At 46.6% G+C, this 18,467-nt stretch overlaps 1 protein-coding gene across 2 annotated transcripts in view; it reads left to right on the top strand.

Moving 5' to 3' along the window:
- The first annotated feature begins 629 nt into the window (after nucleotides 1-629).
- The window catches only part of PKNOX1 (PBX/knotted 1 homeobox 1), a 51,433-nt gene continuing 33,595 nt past the window's right edge, over nucleotides 630-18,467 (top strand). Inside the window, exon 1 of one of the 2 annotated variants that reach the window (XM_054578685.1) lies at nucleotides 630-690. Coding sequence is in view for 1 of the 2 variants with exons in the window: in XM_054578695.1 (XP_054434670.1) it covers nucleotides 673-690 (18 nt within the window). In the remaining variant the exon portion in view is untranslated. The remainder of the gene's footprint in view (nucleotides 691-18,467) is intronic. The other variant, XM_054578695.1, reaches the window with a different exon arrangement.

Consider the following 18,467-nt stretch of genomic DNA (forward strand, 5'->3'; position numbering starts at 1 on the left):
GCTGGGCAGAGGCCGTGGCGCCCCCGGCTTCGGGCACGCGTGTGCACCCGCTGCGTGGTCCCAGCCCGCGCCCACCAGTAAGAAGGCGGGGACTGCCGCCGGCCTGCACACAAAGGGGGCGCGCGCAAGCTCGGCGGACTCGGCGCGGGACACCAGAGCGGCCCGGCCTCCAAAGGTTCTGAGGGCAGCCGGGGTCCACCCAGGCCCACCTGCTGCAGGACGCGCGGAGTGAGGTCGGCACCTCCTCCCACCCCGTTCCGCCCACCCGAGCCCGCTCCACAAATCTTCCCTGGCCGCGGGAGAGCGAGCGGAGGGGGCGTGGCGCGCACCCAGGTCACGCCTTCAGCTGCATAGTCGGGAGGCGGGAAGCTCGGCCAGCTGGGGGCGGGGCCTGGCTCGGGCGCGAGGCGGGGGCGGGGCCGACCACCGCCCGCCCCCGCCTCGCTCTCCACCCCCGGAACTCAGGCCACGCCCCGCGCCGCTGCGGCGCAGGGGCGGGGCGGGGCCCGGTCCCGGCTGGCCCCGCCCCGCCTCTGAATATTGATGCTGCGCGCGTCGGCGTCGCCCTCCTCCCATTGAGCGAGGCTGTGTCGCGTGGCCCAGCGTCGGCGTGACGGTTGGACGCGGGCGCGGCACTGCGGGTCCCGATTGCTGCAGCCGCTTGTCAGTGTGATGAAGATTGGCACCCAGGTAAGCTGTCACTCAACGGCTCCGCCGCCGCCGCCGCTCCGCCGCCCCGTCCCTATCAATCACGCCGGCCCGCCGGCGCCGCGGCCGCCGCCCCGTTGCCACCGCCTGGGTCTCCGTGGTCCGCCGCCGCCCGGGAGGGCCGCGACGGATCCGCCGCCCGGGGCAGGGGGCGGGAAGGGGGCGCGAGTGGGGGAGGGGAGCCAAGGCCGCGGGGAGGGGCGCTGTCTGCCGGGCAGCCGCGGGGGCGCGCCCAGCTTGTTTCTCAGTGTGGGTTTACGGACGCGGAAATTTCTGGAAGGCTCTGCCGCCGCCGCTGCCGCTGTGCGGGGCCCGCTGTGAGGCGCGCTCTCCTAACCGTCCCTTACGGAGCGCGGCGCGCGCCCCTGCGCGGGCGGGGGCGGGGCGGGTGTGGGGGACGCGCGGGCGGGGGCGGGGCCGAGCCAGGGGCGCGCGGGCGGGGCCGGCGTGAGGGGCGCGGGGGCGCGCGGAGGCGGGGCCAGCTTGAGGGCCGTTTGGGGCCCGCGGTTGGTTCCGCGGCCGTGGGGTCTTCTCCGCGGGTCGCGAGGCGGGAAGATGGCGGGTGCGGCTCCGGCTGCAGGACGGGTGCGTCCGGCCAACACCCTTGCCTCGTGCGGTGCGCGTCCCGCTGGCCGTACGGGGGTCGGCGGGGTGGAGCGGGGTCCGAAGGAGCCCCAGAGGTGTGGACTTGAGAGGGAGCCGGGCGGCACGCTAAAGGCCTGTTTCGGGCTGTGTGCCTCGGCCAGGGTGCCTGTTTCGGTAGCGGAGGTATCGCTTGTATTAAAAGGCCGATTGGAAGTAGTGTTTAGAAGTGTCGGACATGGTCGGGCGCTCGCCGGAATTTCACATTTCTTTAGAAAGAAATGAGTCACTTCAGAAAAATTAGGAAAAGTTGAGCCTGCTTTACTTCACCCTGGTGGCTCTGGAAGTGCCCTGTTGTTAAGTGGTTCTGCCACACCAGCGAGGGTCTCCCTCGCGAGCTGTGACCCCCAAATACTTCTGAGATGTGGGGCTAGCATCGGAATCCGTGGTGGAGGGCGGAAGGCGGACAGTTGGTTTGGGGGAGCGGGGCGGGGGAGCTGTCCATCACCACGTGTGCGTTTGGTGAGCTTGACCGCAGCCCTGCAACCATCCCGAATGCATCTGACGGGCCCGGGGTATAACTTAATAACCTAGGTTGTAAGAGTTAGCTTTCTGTAAAAGCTACTGGTTTTTCCTTAGGAAGGGAGCACTTCCCACTTTAGGGTAAAGGAAACCCGCAGCTTTACTTGGGTATAACTTGGTTTTTTTTCCTGACATATCAAAAAAGGAAATATTTTGTAGATTCAATATGTTTATACACTACATCATGTTTTAGTAAGTTGCGGAGTATTTCACAATATATTGTAAGTATTCCGAGAGAGAGTTGAAGGGAAAATGTTCGCTGGTAGTTACTGGTGATGCACACACATCTGGCACATGGATTTGGAAGATGGCAGAGTGACTCACATCTCTCTGCCTTTCGTCGCTTTTTCCTTAGTTGGCGGAGTGGAGAGCGGCATGTGCACCGTCCAGGTGCAGCGCTTGGCTGAGCGCACCGCGAGCCGTGGGGCTGCTGCCCGACCGGTGCTTCCTCACCCGCCCGCCCGCCGCGGAGGCCTGGGCGGGGCGCGGGGCGCGGGGCGGCGTGGGAGTCGGGGCGCCGAGGTCGCGACCCAGGGCCGACAGGTCCGTCCTGTGCTCGCGATGGGGGTGCCCGCTGGGTGCATGGCTCGGCGAGCAAGCGAGCGGGGTGCAGGCCTGAGTGCTGGTTCCCACCCCTAGATCCCTGTTTACATCTGTGTCTGTTTACGTTTGTGTCGGTGTGTAACCGTAGAAAAGAACGACAGGAGCAGTAACACTGTGGCTGTAACTTTCATTTTTGTTGCAAATCGTTAGGCATTTTGAAACAGTTTAGACGAAAACCCTGAAACTGCTGCTGACGCAAACCATCTGCCCTGAAGGGCCCTTTCGTGTGTCCCACTTGGCCTCCGGGCTCTCCACAAGATGTTTTAGATAGAAGAGGATCAAGAAGGGAACCCGGTATACTGAAATACAGTTAGCGGAGAACTGAGCCAGACTGGTGATAAAGTTTCTCACGTGCCCTTTGTTAGCTGAATTAGTAACAGACTGCGTGCTGGCTCGAGTAATTCCTTTGCAGTGGCGATAAGCATAACCGACAATTTGAGATTTTCTGAAGCAGCTGTAATGCTTTGGGAAGATATGCATGGATTCTGTTGGTGACAAAGCTGCAGGTACTGCTGACACTCTGGGACTTAATGTCTAACCTCGTAACTGAGTGAGGACTAGATTTCAGCCAGAGGTTATTGCAAATAAAGATGTGATATTTTTCCTTACTAGGCTCACAGACATCAAGTTCAGAACTTCTGCCTCAGAAGTCAGTTTGCCCTCAGCCCATCCGTTAGTAGGAATACGTGTGCGCCCTTCTTTCCTTCCTCAGATGATTGTACTGGCAGCAGTGGGGCGAGGAAATAAAAGCGGAGCCGAGGAGAACCCAGCAGTCTGGGGTCATCAGGGCGAGGGGCGGGGAGCTGCAGGAGACACTGGGGTACTGGCTTAGACAGTGACTGTCAGCCTTTTTCATGTGATGATGGCACACATACACCAAGGAGTATATGTTTTACCTGTCTGACCAAAAAAATAAGTATAATTTTGATTCATTCACACCAGGTGGCTTTTGTTATATTGGCTGTCATCATTTTTTAATTTGAGAGTCTAAGTGAGACGAGGTCAATGACCCTGACTAGTCAGGTATTGCATGTTTGAAAAATTCGTCCAGCGCCCCAGTCGAAAATTGCTCTCTTAGATCATTGTGACAACTAGCTGTGACAAGTTACTCTTCCTCCAGTTTTGAACTGGCTGTTCAAGAAGACACTATTGGGGAGGAAAAATTATCCTCCACCCTTGAAGTCCTTCTGGCTGGACTAATAATCAAATTAACAGAAGTATTAGTAGGAGAAAAGCACAGTAAAGTCTAGTAACATGTATACATTGGAGAGACCCAGGAACACTGAGTAACTTGCCCAAGTGGTGGAAGCTATCAACCTAAGGACCACCTTCAGCAAGCGGCAGAAGGTGACAGAGAGTCAGTAATGGGAGGTGCCCTGGCAAAGCACAGAAAACGGGGGTAAGGTTGTTAGCAGATTTAAGTCCCTGCCTTTTCCTCTGAGAGCGTAGGCAAGGCAGGTACAGTGATGAAGACCGCCCTTACAAAGCTAATTGGTTTTTTACAAAGTATAACTTACGGGTTTTCAGAGCTTTCCCCAGGTCTGCTGTTTGTTAAAATTAAGCAGCTTGAAATAATCAGTATCCCAAAGTGGCATATTTGGTGTTACAAACTCTGCTCCCCTCCAACACAGAAAGTGGAAATACAGTGCAGAAAAAGTTCAAGCTGGAAATCAAGTGTTGATTGACATGATCATTTGGTGGAAAGGCCTGGCTGTGAGGGCTGTCAGATGAGGCCACCGCATCTGCCAGACATGGTCCTGCTCATCAGAGTGTGCGCTGAGTAGTGCCAGCCACCAGCAGCTCCTTGCGATGGTTGGTGTGTTGCCCACCCTGCCCACACCAGCCAGGCTATTAACTGTTTCTAGGAAGTTCCCTTGGAGAGCCAGGGGACCTGGGGAGGAGACAGAGCAGCTGCTTAACTCCATGTAGGATTGCTTGAGGGGAAGAGTTCAATAGCTTTTTCAAAATCTAGAAAACTGCTGATGTACTGGGTTGAGAGACCAGGGGCTGGGACTAGTAAACATTCTGGATTCATTTTACTGTCTTGGGTCTTTCTCTAAATGATAGGATCAGTTATCCTGACAGGTCCAGATTACCAGGCCCTGCCTTCGCTTTGCTTAGGTAAAGTGCCCAGCGTAGATTGAAGGTACTGCTGTTTTAGGAGGTTGATTCTGCTCCGGGTGATGTCATCACCCAGAAGGCAAGTGTCTTTTGCACTCATGTGGTCCAGTAAAGCTGTGTGAGGTGAGATTGTGGGCATGTTCGCTGGGAGTGCTGCTTTTCTTGTTTGCCACCTGACGTGGAATAATTGGCTGGTTTAGTCGAGTCTCAGGATGGCAGGGAGCAGGCTGACTTCAAGTCTAGAGGTCCGGGGTCCAACACCGATAAGGAAAGTAGGAATCTAGTGCGATGGCAGGGACCACTATAGTGCTGGGCCTTGGGGCCCCTGGAGTTGCGGTTCGCGCCCCGGCAGGGTCCGGCTGCCTACTAGGGGCCCGGCCTTCTGGCTCTGTTGGACTCCAGGTCTCCCGCCTACCCCAGCGCACTGCCAACTGATCTTAGCCTCTGTCACCTCTTCTTCCTGCTTCCCAGCACGCCACAGGGAGAGAGTGGCTGAGCTCCCTCTCTCTCCACCCCCCCAGGGGCTGCCTTGTCCTGCCCCCAGGGCGGGGTGAGCTCCTGTCACTTGCATAGCTGCCCCCTTTCAGCAGGGCCTGCAGTGGGGTTGGGTCACTCAGAAGAGACTGTGGATTGGTAGGTAGGTGCTGTGATTGCCGTTTCCAGAACAGTCTGACTAGACTTTTGCAAAAATAACATATCAATGAGACTTGTTCATCTGTTTATATATATTATATTTTGTCTAAGACACTTTATCAAGGTTTGTACTTTTTGCATTAAAAAATTAGGAATTTTATATTCTTCTAAATTCAGTTATGTATTTATGTATGCTTTTTTAAAAGCAAACATTTATTTGAGCAGAATTTACTGTAGCGGCAGTGAAAATGCCCCTGCAGTCCTCTGGGGTCTCAGTAAGTCATGGCACTGTCGACATCTAGGGCCAGAGACGCCGGGCTGTGGAGGCTGCTCGTGCGCCTGTGCAGTTTTAGCAGCGTTCGTGGTCTGGGCCCACTAGATGCCAGTGGGACGCCGCCCCGGCAGGAACTGTCGTTCGTAAATGTGATACTGTCCGGTCTTTTCTGGGAGACAGAGTTCGCCCCTTGGTTGATCCAGAACAGCCTTTCCCAAAACGTATTGTGTGGAAACAGAGTTTAATGGGATATGCATGCATTTTTATGTTTTACTCAGTTAAGCTGTTTTATATTTTTAGTCAGCATTATTATATGTTTTCATATATTTACATAATCCAGGTAAATTATGTTTTTCATTTTAAATATTTAAGATATATTCACAATTTTGTGATATTTTTTTTTCTATTTTATGTCTACGCCAGATGTTGCGGAGCCTTTTGAGCATCTTGAGTTTTATGTTTCTGTGTTTATTTTACCCTCTGGCCCCACAGGCTTAGTCAGGTCCCAGGGGACGTGGGCAGGACAGTATTGCTGCTGGGCCCGTTTCTGACAGTGCCCTAGGAAAGATTGGGTGAGGGGGCCCGTGCCTTAAAGGGTTGGGGTTCACGTTTTAAATAAAATGTATTCATTGACCCTTAATAAATACCTCATGAAAGGATCGAGTGTCAGCTTTTTAATGATGACAGTGATAGTCAAGTTCTTAAAAACAAAGCGGTGCGAACTGAAATTCTACTGCCTGTGATAGGCCATCCAGCCCAGAATTCACTGAAACAGGTCCTAACGCCATTAAAACACCTTTGTGGTTAGAATTTTGCTAGATCTTTAGTGAGCATATGTGGACCTTTGTCTTGGAAATATGTTTTCTGGAAAGTGTTTGTTTTAACAGAATGTAGTATTTATGATTTTATTTGAACCTAAAACTTCAAGTGGTACTTCCCTAAACCTTGTTTGAAAAATAAAGTGATTTCTTGGCAGATGTTTTCCTCAGAATGTGCTTTTGGACTGAGGGATGTGAATGAAGCCCGGATAGGAGATGGGGGACAGGTGGGTAACAACCCACTGAACCGGAGTGACGGACAATTGAGTGTCCAAAAAAGGTATCTTGGAAAAGATCTCTTTTTTGAGTGTACAATTTCGATAGTTTTCTTAGATTTCTTGACAGATTTCTTTATTCGTAATATTAGTGGGTTTAGTTTGGAAAATGATCATCATTTAAATGTTTTGAGGAAAGATTAGTAACCACAAAGAAAATCTGGAGATGTAGCTTGCAAATGTCTCTTGACCCTTGCCATGTCCCCAGTCCTTTTCCGGCTTCATAACCATCTCTTCCAGGCAAGAAAGCTGAAGTGGCCCTAGGATTTCCAGCATTCCTGTTCGTGGGCTCGATCGTGCTCATTTGAGATCAGCTGGGAGAATTCGTTGCCCTGCTGGGAAGGAAGGCCCTTGCTAGGTGTGGCGGCTCCGAGAAGGGAGCTGCTTTACTGCACTGGGGAGGCTGTAGGTTAGATGAAACATGCAAAAGACTCAATGTCCCAAAACCAAGGTAGCAAATTTTTGATGGGTAAAAGAAGTTATGAACAAGTCTCTTTGGACAGCTATGTTTTTGGCCAGGGTTTGGCAAATTACAAGCCTCTGGGCCACGTGCTAGTGGGGCCATTCATGATACCTTGCAAAAGAAAAAGAATACACACCAGAGACAGTATGTGGCCCGCAAAACCTGAAATACTTACTAGCTGTCTGTTTACAGAAGAGTTTGCTGACCCCCGCAGTCAGTTTTAGCTGAAACAAATCCAAGTCAGTCTGGGTAAATGGAATCAAATAGAATTAAGTCTGTTGGGGAAATATGAGTAATAAAGAGGAAGGTAGGATATTGTCCCTTCGTAGACTGTATCTTGCTGTGACTGGTATGTAATGACACCTGTGTAAAAATAGGGCAAATGTAGGTAGGTCTTGAATTGTAATTAGAATCATAAAGGAATCCATGTGAACAAATGCTAAAAGCTATGCCTAGAAATCTTTGCTTTTGTGACTAGTTCTCATTGCTTCATGGCTCCTTTGTTTTTTCCTTTTGTTGGCATCTGAGCCCTGAGAAACTGCTTTGCTGATGAAGTTGGCATGTAGAGTTCAATACTTTGTTGGTCATACCACCTTGCCCAGAGCAGTTGTTCTGAGGCCCAGATGCTGCGGGGAAAGCAAGGAGGGCCCCTTCCTCAGGGTCCGCTCCTGTGGGCCACGCCTGGGGCTGAGGAGTACAGTGCCATGAGCCTGCGGGAGAGCCCACTGGGCGGAGAGGCACTGGGTGCTGCAGGGCAGGGGCCGGGGAAGGGGGCTGGGCTCCAGCAGCGCTGGGCCAAGGCTGCCTCATTGGTCTCTGGATTATCAGGGCTTCTTTTTTTCTTTCTAGAATCCTCCCTCGTACTCTTTTTTTTTTTTAGGTCTCACAATCATAGTGCAAACAAAGCATTCAAATATTTTCTCTTTGTAGCTATGTTCTTGATAGAATGTCATTAAAATTATCCAAATTGTACAGACTAGTCAAATAACGTGTTCAAAAAAAGTTACTGTAAGATGCTTTGCTAAATCTGATGAGGTCTCCCATTAAAAGGAGGCATCTTAACACTGTATGACTATATAGAGCACATAGAGTATTTAAGGTGTATGTATGTGTTTGTTTATTGTATTATACAGATTACCTGGCATTTAAATTGGGAATGAAGCATTACAGCTCAGTGAAACTCGCAGATAATAAAGTTAAACTTTTAAATGCCCTGAAATTCATTTTAGGGTTTAAAAAAAACGTTCTCGGTGATCCCAGAGGTTGCTTCCCTGATTGTTGTATACTCACTGCCTGCACTGAACCTATAAAGATGAGCAAGCCCCAGTCCCTGCCATCAAAGAGTGCACAGTCATGTGTGTAAGGAATGAACGTTTACATTTCATTGACCAAGGGTTGTGGAGGAAACGGTCCGGATATAGGTGTTAGTTTTAGGCAGTGTGAGGGTAAACAGAAGGAGACTGAGGATATTTTAGGATTTGTAACTCCCAAAATACCAGCGGGGAAATGGAGCCATGGAGAACTTAATCATTTCCACAAAAGGGAGTTAAGGAGAAAAGAAAACAAGGAAGCTTGGTTGGTATGTTAAAAAACAACTAAGATGGCATGAACAAGCCCACATTTATCAGTAATCACAATTTGTGTAAAAGTGTTATATCTCCCAGGTGATAAAAACTCCAGATTTAATTAAAAAAAAAGAGAAGAAAATCTAGCTAAATTCAGTATGTAAGTGATAGTTCTAAGACTAACACAAGGAGGTAGAACAAAGGGATGGAAAACTATCAGTCCTAATAAAGAGAGGGCAGGCTTAGCAATATTAATATCTGATAAAACTACTCAAGGTGGCAGGAATTGCAGAAATACTTCAGACTACTCACAGGTATAGTTAATAATCATAAACTAACAAGAAAATGGAAATATATGAAATAAAGGTGATGGAAACAGGAAAAGTTGACAGTTCTGCACATCTAGGGGAGGCGATGCTCGAACACTGAGCAAGCCGCAAAACAAGCAGAGCAAAGATGAAGAGGTGTGGGCGGCTGTCCTCGGCCTGGCCCGGTGCTGCGGGGCCGGGTCGTTCTTTTGTCAGGGAGCAGCCCCATGCACTGTCAAATATTTAGCAGCATTCCTGGCCTCTACTCACTAGATGCCAGCAGCTACCCCTTCCCTTCTGTGATAATCGGAAATGTTTCTGGACCTTGCCAATGTCCCCTGGGGGCCACAGTTCTAGTTGAGAACCACTGATATAAAGGATTTAAATAATATGGCTAGTGGGTATGTACATAAATTTGTGCCCAACAAACAAAATACAGATTCTCTTCGATTACATGGGACATTTAACAAAACTGGTCACATAGAAAAATCCAGCTTCAGAAAGTAAATTCTATAGGCCAGATTCTCTGACCAAAATGCAACCTAGTTAGAACCAGAGAATGAGTGAATAGCTAAAAATACCTACCTGCAAATGTTAAGGCCCCCTATATCTCTTGGATTAAAGAAGAGATTGAAAACTATTTTCAGACTCTATACATGAATGACAAAGCACCATATACCACAGCCCATAGGAAGAGGCAAAAAGCCTTATCAGGAAACAGAAAGTGTCTTAAATGCATTTATTAGAAAACAAGAAAAGTGATTAAGCTTTCAGCTTAAGAAACCAGGAAAACAAAATTACCTCAAAGAAAACAGTCTGTAGTAAGGATTTTCTGCTTTTGCAAATTTGATTAAGAAGAAATGAAAACACAATATTTACAAAAGGGATGTAACTATAGATATGAAAACTTTACACAGCATGTATAATTTGATGGCAATAATTTGAAGAGCTATAGATGGTTTTTAAGGAAAACATAAATGACTAGAATTGACCTTGAAGGTAGAAAATCTGTACAGATCAGTAACTAGATATAACTGAGAAAGTTGTCAAAGATTTAGCTCTTCAAAAAGACACTAGGCACTGATGCTTGAGAGATGCTTGAGCTGTCAAACTTTTCTTGGAACATAATGCCTGTGCTGTGTAAATTGTAGCAATCATTCACCAAACAAAAAATTATTGAGCACCTGTTGTGTACCAAATAGGGCTCCTACCTGCCGGGGAGTAGTAAAGGCAACAAGTTAATCAAAAATCCATCCAAATACATGGAAAGTAACAAGCATGTAATAAGGACTGTAAAAGGGAGGCATGTTTTCCTCTGGACTGTGGGTCATAGGTTAGGGATAGCTTTGCTAAAATGGGTATGGCTGTCAAGGGATACAGGAGTGGGCGAGAGGATGAGGAGGAAGAAGGCCACTCCAGACAGAGATGGGGAGAGTGTATTGAGGTGGTGTGTATGTGTGTGTGTGGTGGGGGGTATAGGGCTCCAAAGACCCTGGAAGGGCCCAACACGGCGGTTACGTGGTGGTGGGGCAGGAGGGAGGAGGACAGGTAAGGGCCCAATCCTGCTGGACAGTTAGTCATCGGCTATGTTAATTTTTATGATTTGTGTCTTACAGGCGGTAGGAATCCCCTGAAGGGTTTTAAATGGGTGTATCATGATCAAATCTAGGTTTCCAGAGGATCCCTTTAAAGACTTGGAAATATGGCTATATCCACAGTAGGGGCCTGGTTAAATAAACTACAGTAAGTCTACACCTCAGAGTACTCACTCTGCAGCTTTAAACAGGAATAAAGGTGACCACTAACCTTCTGTGAAGCATCTTTAGGACACAATAAGTGAAGAAAGTAAGGCTCAGAGCTGTGAGTAGAGGATGCACACTTATCTAAGAGAGGTGTCTAAGTATTTACTTGTACTAAAAAAGGAAGGTTAAACCCTAGACTAGTTTAAGTGGGGTTCCTTATTGGGGAGGGAGGGGACAGGGTTTTTGATCATATCTTCAGTTCATAGAACCGTGTGAATGTTTTATAGTTTTTAAATAAAATTAAAATGCAGGGAGTGAGATGCTAGTACCTAAAAATTAAAAGCAAAATGAATAAAAAGAAACTGAATAGATATTGAGTTGGCTTAACCACACAGAATTATTTCAGGTGACTTCAGAGCAAATTAGATTGTACATCCATCTAGTGGGATAAGTCCTAAAGACAAAGGAACTACAAAGAAGTCTTAAGCAGTTTTTAGTACTCATATTGTTAGTAATAATGTTCACATTGTTATTTTGAAATTATATATATATATATAAAAATAATCTTGTATGATAAATCCTGTTACTATTATTAGAAAACAAGATTTTCAGGGTAAGAGGAAAAAACATGGATATGAAATCAAAGCAGTTAATACTCTGTAATCTCAAGTTTGAATTGGAGCTATCAGTGTTAACTTGCTTTTAAAAAGTTTTTATGAAAATATTTTCTATGTTGATTGAACAGGCCTAGAAGCAGTGACCAGTCAGTAGCAATGAGCACACACGGTACCTACATTGCAGCCTCTACACATCCTTTTCCACTGTAAGGAATCAGAGCCTCTTGGATGGATGGCAGAGTCTGAGTTTTGTGCAGAAAATGAAGATAAGCCTGGACTATCTCGTTTTACCTGAAAGGAAGAAAGCTATGAAGAATTACTAGGGTGTTAAAGACTCTAGGGGGCAACTGAAGGCATTTGCATTGGCCAGATGGGATAACTTGGAAAATCAATCAATCAATCTGCACTTATTTTTTAAATGTTCAAGCCCATGAGATCATAACACTAAAACAGCCTCATTGGTCACTATTGGAGAAGGCTTGGGAACCAGCACATTGTTCTGAAAATTGACGAGTGTAGGAAAAGAAGCAAGTCTTAAGAAACCCCATTATTGGGGCTGTGGTGTGGAGAGTGGACTTGGGTGGGGAAGAGTGACCATTGGAGACAGGTCTGGAGGTGTTGCTGGGAGTTCAGGAGAGGGGGGTGTGATGGGGGAGCTTCACTCCCTCTTTGGAGGTCATTGTTCATATATATATATATATATATATATATATATATATAAATTTTTTTTATCTTAGAGAAAGAGGAAGTGAGGGAAAAAGGGAGAGAAACACCAATTGGTTGCCTTCTGCAAGCGCGCTGACCAGGAATGGAACATGGAGCCCGCAACTCAGGCATATGCCTGGACTAGGAATTGAACCAGCGACTTTTAGGTTTGCAGAACAACACCCAACCAGCTGAGCCATGCCAGCCAGTGCTACATCATATATTTCTTGTATGTGTTGATTGAGCATGAGGGAGAAATTCCTTTCCTTTTCAGTAATTTGTGTTTCGGTATTTTGGAGGTGCCTGTCTTCCAGACCTTATCAGGAAATGCCACTTCTAGACATGAGCAGCAGGCTGTCATTTTCTTTAGACTTGCTAATGTTTGCAGAGCAGAGTTACATGTGTATGCAACATTGACTTACATTTTTGCCACAATTGAAAGTCATTTGTAGTGTTTACCTGATGCATCGCCTTCATCCATTCTTTTAAATAGTGTTTCCCATTTTGTATGACACCATAATTTGTAGGTTGAATGGATGAAATTAACATTTGTAGGAATCAAAGTTGAACAGATTGTCAAATACTGTCCTGATTTTCTTACGAGTTCCACAATTATCTTAGAAATAAAGTTATTGTATTCTCAGAGAAAACATGTAAAAGAAATAGCAGGGCTTCAGAGCCAGAGTCTGACCTAACAAAGATGCCTTAACTTCTTTGTGCCTCTGTTTTCTCATCAATAATCTAAGGACAGTGTTACAAAGCATCTGCTAGAGTGCTCTGGTTACTACTAGTGGGAACCCAATTACTCCGTTAGCAGCATGAAACAACCATTTTATGATGCTCACGAATTTGTGGGCCAGGGATTTGGGAAGGACGCAGTGGAAAAGCCTGTGTCTGCATCACAATGTTTGGATCCTCAGCTAGAAAGATGCAGAGGCTGGGGTGACTTGATGGCGGGGAGCTAGTCTTTCGTAGGAATTTTCTCAAATTTGGAAGTTGTTACTGGCTGTCAGCTGGGGCTGTTGACCAGAGCACCTCTGTGTGAACCCTCTATGAGACCTGGGCTTTCTCCTAGCATTGGGAGGGTGGTGGGCACAGGGGCGGGGGGTGCTTTCTCACAGCATGGGAGGGGGGAACCTCAACAGCAGCCGGGCACTTCTGCTTAGTCAGACGTCTTACGTGGGGGCTTCAGAAGTGAGTGTCACAGCATGGAAGGCAGAAGCTGCCTCCTGCTTATGACACAGCCCAGGAGTGGGACCCCATCTCTCCCACTGCATTCTTCAGGTTCCAAGTGAGTCACAAAGGTCAGCTCAGATTTAAAAGTGCCTCATGTGGATTTTGACATAGATAGTAGACTCAGGATATATTGAAATTTTCTATTTCTTAAATCTTTTTCTTTTTTAAAGAGCTCATTATTTTTAGAGGAGAAAGGACGGAGAAAGAGGGAGAGAAACATCGATGTGTGAGAGGAACATTGACGGGTTGCCTCTCACATGCCCCCAGTGGGAAACCTGGTCCACAACCCAGGCCTAGGCCATGATTGGAATCAAACCAGCGACCTTTCAGTTTGCAGGACAACACCCAACCCACTGGGCTACACCAGTCAGGGGTATTTCTTAAATCTTTTAAGGATGATTTAGCTATTCATGGACCTTAATTCCTCCATGTACATTTAGGATGGTTTGGTTTTGTTTTGAGTTTTTCAAAAGACAATAGAACTTTCCATTGGGATTGCAGCTACAGGACTTACAGATAATGACGTGCCAAAAAAACCCCTGTAGGCTTTCCATAAGCTGTTAGGACTAAAGGCCCCAGTGAAGCTGACAGGTACAGTCAGCCACCGCAGACTGCGGGCGTTGCATACCCCCGCGTAGTATGGGGACAACGAGAGTGTTGACAGTAGCAAGAAAAAGCATAAAATATTTAGGAATTAATCTAACCACGAGTACAGACCTCCACAGAGATGACATCAAACTCAGTTCAGGACATAGGAGAGGACCCAGGCTCTGGACCAGGGAGACCTGGTATCTCCTGCCCACATTAATCCATCGGGATTTCATCAGCGTTGTCTCCTGCTTTGTTTGCTGCTCCATCCCCAGCGCTCACAGCAGCGCCCTGCATGGAGAAGACCCTCGGTAAACCTCTGGACTGATTGAAGGCGCAGTGACGGCCCGAGGGCTGTGGGCCCTGCCTTTCACTTGGCAGATGCCTGTGAGCCTTTCTGTGCTGCTCTCCCGCTCACCCACAGCGCTGCCGACTGACGGCAGGCGGCCGTAGCGGATCTCACTGTCCTCTGGGGATGACGTGGAGGTTTCTGTTCCCATTTTGTATTAATGTGGATAAAAAACGTTGTTATCTAGCTTGCCATGTTTAATGCCCTTTCAAATTAGGCTATTGAACACAGGAAAGATTATTTGAGATTATTTTAAAATCAAAAAGGCTACAAAGTTGCAGGCCTGCTTTTTATGTTTTTATGTGTAATTTACAGATTTTTAAAATTCTCTATGAATTTAGTATATTTTAACTAAACTACACTTTTAAGACAGCTTTTGATCAACTCAGGGTGATCAGGCTAAATATACCATTTTTAATGATCAGTCCCATTTACAATTTACACATTCGGAGCTATGGTTTTAAGTTTAGTGGATTTAATTTTCATTTAAGCACTTTATATATCTGCCTAAACAAGTAAAACCTTCGCAGGTAGGTCCAGTAATTTAAAATTATACACAGAGTGAATCTCATGTTCTCAGACTTCCCAACCCTGTCTACCGGGGCATGAGCTCTGTGGTCGGGGGCTTGGTCTCGTTCACTGCTGTCGTCCCAGGACCCCGACTTGTGCCCGGCAGTTGGTAAGCTTCCACAAATGAAGAAATGTTTATAATTGTTGTTTTCTCTCCTATACCTTTTCACTAAAAAAGAACTCATGTCTAAAATCAGTAGTGCAATTCTACATTTTAAAATCAAGGCTAAACTTGTAAGATTGATTTGCCAAATTTTCTTAACTATTGCAAGCACTTTGAATGTCAAGTAGACTTTTCTGAAGCTGAATTCCAAAAATATTAAAATCTAAATCTTCCACGAGGCTTAACGACACCGTTAATGCACTTAAGTGATCTTGGACAAGTACAGGGGGACCCACGTTGGCTAGAGAGTTGTGGCCAGGAGGAGAGGTAAGTCCTTGCCAGCGTCAAGGCCTTCTTCCCCTTCTGGCCTGCACACCACACCTTCTTTTCCAGCCTCTGTGGACTTAACCAGCTGCATCCTTCCCACATTCATCCATATGGTCTGAGCAGGAAAGGCTTCACCACCAGCGGGGATGCAGCCCATCTGTTTATATCTGATCCATGTCTGATAAACTTATTTTACTCTTCCAATCAGCCTGGACTAGAAAGTTGAAGAATATTAAAATGTCAGCCTCTTAGATTTGGCCCATATTTCATATTTTTGCCTGCCTCTAAGGTCACAACATGAATGCTACATTCTCTGGTTGATTTGAGAAGACTGGTATTTTTTCAGGAGTTTGTGTGGCCACATTGTTTCCAAAGCCCTCAGGCAGTTTGTGGGTCCTAGGACTGCTTCAGCATTCCAAGTTTCACTCCCTCTTTGTTGGCAACGTGGTTGTTTTAAATTTAGTAATTGCTAGATGAAAAGTATATTATTTTAAAATTAGCCCTGGCTGGTGTGGTGCCGTGGGTTGGGTGCTGACCTGTGAACTGAAAAGTCACAGATTGAGTTCCTGGTGAGGGCACGTGCCTGGGTTGTGGGCAGGTCCCCAGCTGGGGGCATGCAAGAAGCAACTGATCAATGTTTCTCTCTCTCCTTCTCCCTTCCTCTCTCTCTAAAAAGTAAATAAAATCTTTTTAAAAATTAGTATTTCTTTAATTACTAGTGAGTTTTAATATTTCTATACATGAAGTTTGGAAGGTTGTGCTTATTTCATTGGTATTAGTCTGACTAGAACTCTTGAAAGGGTACCACAGTGACAATTTCAACAAATTATATATCCTTTTTTAATTGGGTGAAACTTGTAGAAATAAAATGGACAAAAACTATGTCTGACCCTTGAACAGCATGATATAAATAAGTACATTGTGTTGGCAGTTCTGTGACTTGGATTTTAGAGCCCCACGTGATGTTAAGAAGTTAGATGCTGTTGTTTGAGTTTGAACATAAAAGATGCTTATTTTTCTATGTAATGGGGGGAAGAAATAAGGATTAATTGTTTCTAAATCTTAAGTTAGCCTTTGGTTTTTACATGTTGCCCAATAAAACATTGCGTTGAAGAACGATGAGCCTGTCGATCATGAATCATTCTTGGGTCAGATGCTTTCAGTTATTACCCAGTTGGTGTTATCACTTAGTCACCGCGACTCTGGCTTGGGCCTGCCTGGGCCAGCAATCTGAGGACCCGTGGCCAAACAGGTTGACAGCGGCCTTGACCAGGGCAGAGGACCACCTCCTAAGCCCAAGAAGTCTGCTGGGATGAGCCCCGTGAATTCTGCTGGGACCTGTCTGCCTGCCTTCTTGCAGGTACCAGCTGATGTTACCACCCAAATGTGGTATGTCATTTTGCGTAAGTGGAATTTGGAAAGGAGCTCTACAAATTGAGAGCGACGAATTTGCAAATGGCTCTTCGTGAAGTGGCGCTGGCCTGGGTGTCTACTCCACCCCTAGCAGCCGGTCCTGAGCAGATGGCGCCATCTGCTGACAGCTTCTCTCCGGCTTCACTGGGGTCCCCATAGGAATACTGGTCCTCTTGGTCCTCTGCCCTCTATGTTTACTGAACAACATAAATACATTAGTCATATGAAGAATTGCCTCTGAAAAAATCCTCACATGGTGTTCCATTGTGGAGAAAGCATGTATTTTCAAAGCTTTTGACACAAATTTCAAAATTTTCCTTTAGAACGGCTGTACCAATTTATATCAAATATTGAAGCTTTAACCAGTTCTGATAGAAAGACTGCTAATCTATGTTTTTGAAATAAAAATCTGATTTCAAAATTTTGAAACAAAAATCTGATTTCAAAATTTTGAAACATACAAACTTAAAAGAGTGGAAGGAACAGTGATCCCCCCACCTCCACTCAGCAGGTGCTGACCTCAGCCACAACTTGTGTAGTTGTGTGTACGCTCTTGCGGACCATTTAAAGTGGAATGTGGATACCATGGCCATGCCCCTAAATATGTCAGCCTCTGCTCCTCAAAGCAAAGATGTCTCCATGCGCGTACAGCATTATGCCACCGCTCAGCTTCTCGTGCTGGCTCATATCAACTGTAGAGCACACCTCCCCAGGGCTTCCCAGACTTTCTTTTACAACTTTTGTTTTTTTAAACCAGGATCACATACTGCATTTGGTTGGTGTGTTTTTCCATCTCTTTTTAACTCAGACCAGTTCCCTCGCCATTTTTGTTTTGATTTGTGGGCACATCCTCAGGATTGGGCAGGTGTGCCCAGAAGTTGCGTTCTGTGTCCCTTTTGGGAGGCCCATCACATTCATTGGTCTCATTACTGTTGATGTGACTTTTCACCTTTTGGTTAAGATGTTTTCTGCCAGGGCTGTTCACTGTGAAGTCACAGTTCTCCCTGTAATTGAGAGTAAGCATCTTGTGGCCAGTCTTCTTGGACTTGGACCACATGCATGTCCCGCCTCTTGTCGCGCTCTTGCTGCCGAGAATGGCCGTCCGTGACACTCCTTGCCGGGAGCCATGATTACTGTGCTGATTGCCCAGTGGTGACGATCGCATTCCATCCTCCTCTGCACATTGCCGGAACTCAATGGTAACTTAGAGTGCCCCCCACCCCGTTTATTTTTTCGTTCATGTATTTTTGTTAGTATGGATGTGTGGATTCTTATTTTATTCTCAGCTACCATCATATTTTGTTGCTCAGATTGTCCCAGATTTGGCCGGCAAGAGCACCTGCAAGCTGGCTTTGTCTGTCCTTTTGACATGTCCCCATAGTTTTCTGAGCACAGGTTTCAGGCTCATCTTGCACTTGACCTGACCCAGCCGCGGGATCAAATCAGCCCTTTCTCTGAGGAGTCCTGATTCTTCTTATTGGGAGTGGTATTTATCAGCCAATATATAGGTGCTAAGTGCTCACTGCTGCTGGGTGTCATTGCTTCTAGGCCCTCTCAATGGACATAGCCAGGAAAGTGTGTGTTTTCATGCATGTGTGTATATATGTATGTGTCTATTTGTGAGATACATGGATCTATATTTATTTCTATATATTTGTGTATATCAAAAACCATGAATTCAGCCCTGGCTGGTGTAGCTCAGCAGATTGAGCGCCAGCCTGCGAACCAAGGGGTCGTCATTAGTTCGATTCCCAATCAGGACACATACCTGGGTTGTGGGCCAGGTCCCCAGTTGGGGCTGTGCAAGAGGCAACAATCAATGTATCTCTTGCACATCAATGTTTCTCTCCCTCTCTTCCTTCCTTCCCTTCCCTCTAAAATTAAA

Source organism: Pteronotus mesoamericanus, unplaced genomic scaffold (genome assembly GCF_021234165.1).
Source record: "Pteronotus mesoamericanus isolate MK-2021 breed Mesoamerican mustached bat unplaced genomic scaffold, CSHL_Meso_final contig_116, whole genome shotgun sequence".
NCBI lineage: Eukaryota > Metazoa > Chordata > Mammalia > Chiroptera > Mormoopidae > Pteronotus > Pteronotus mesoamericanus.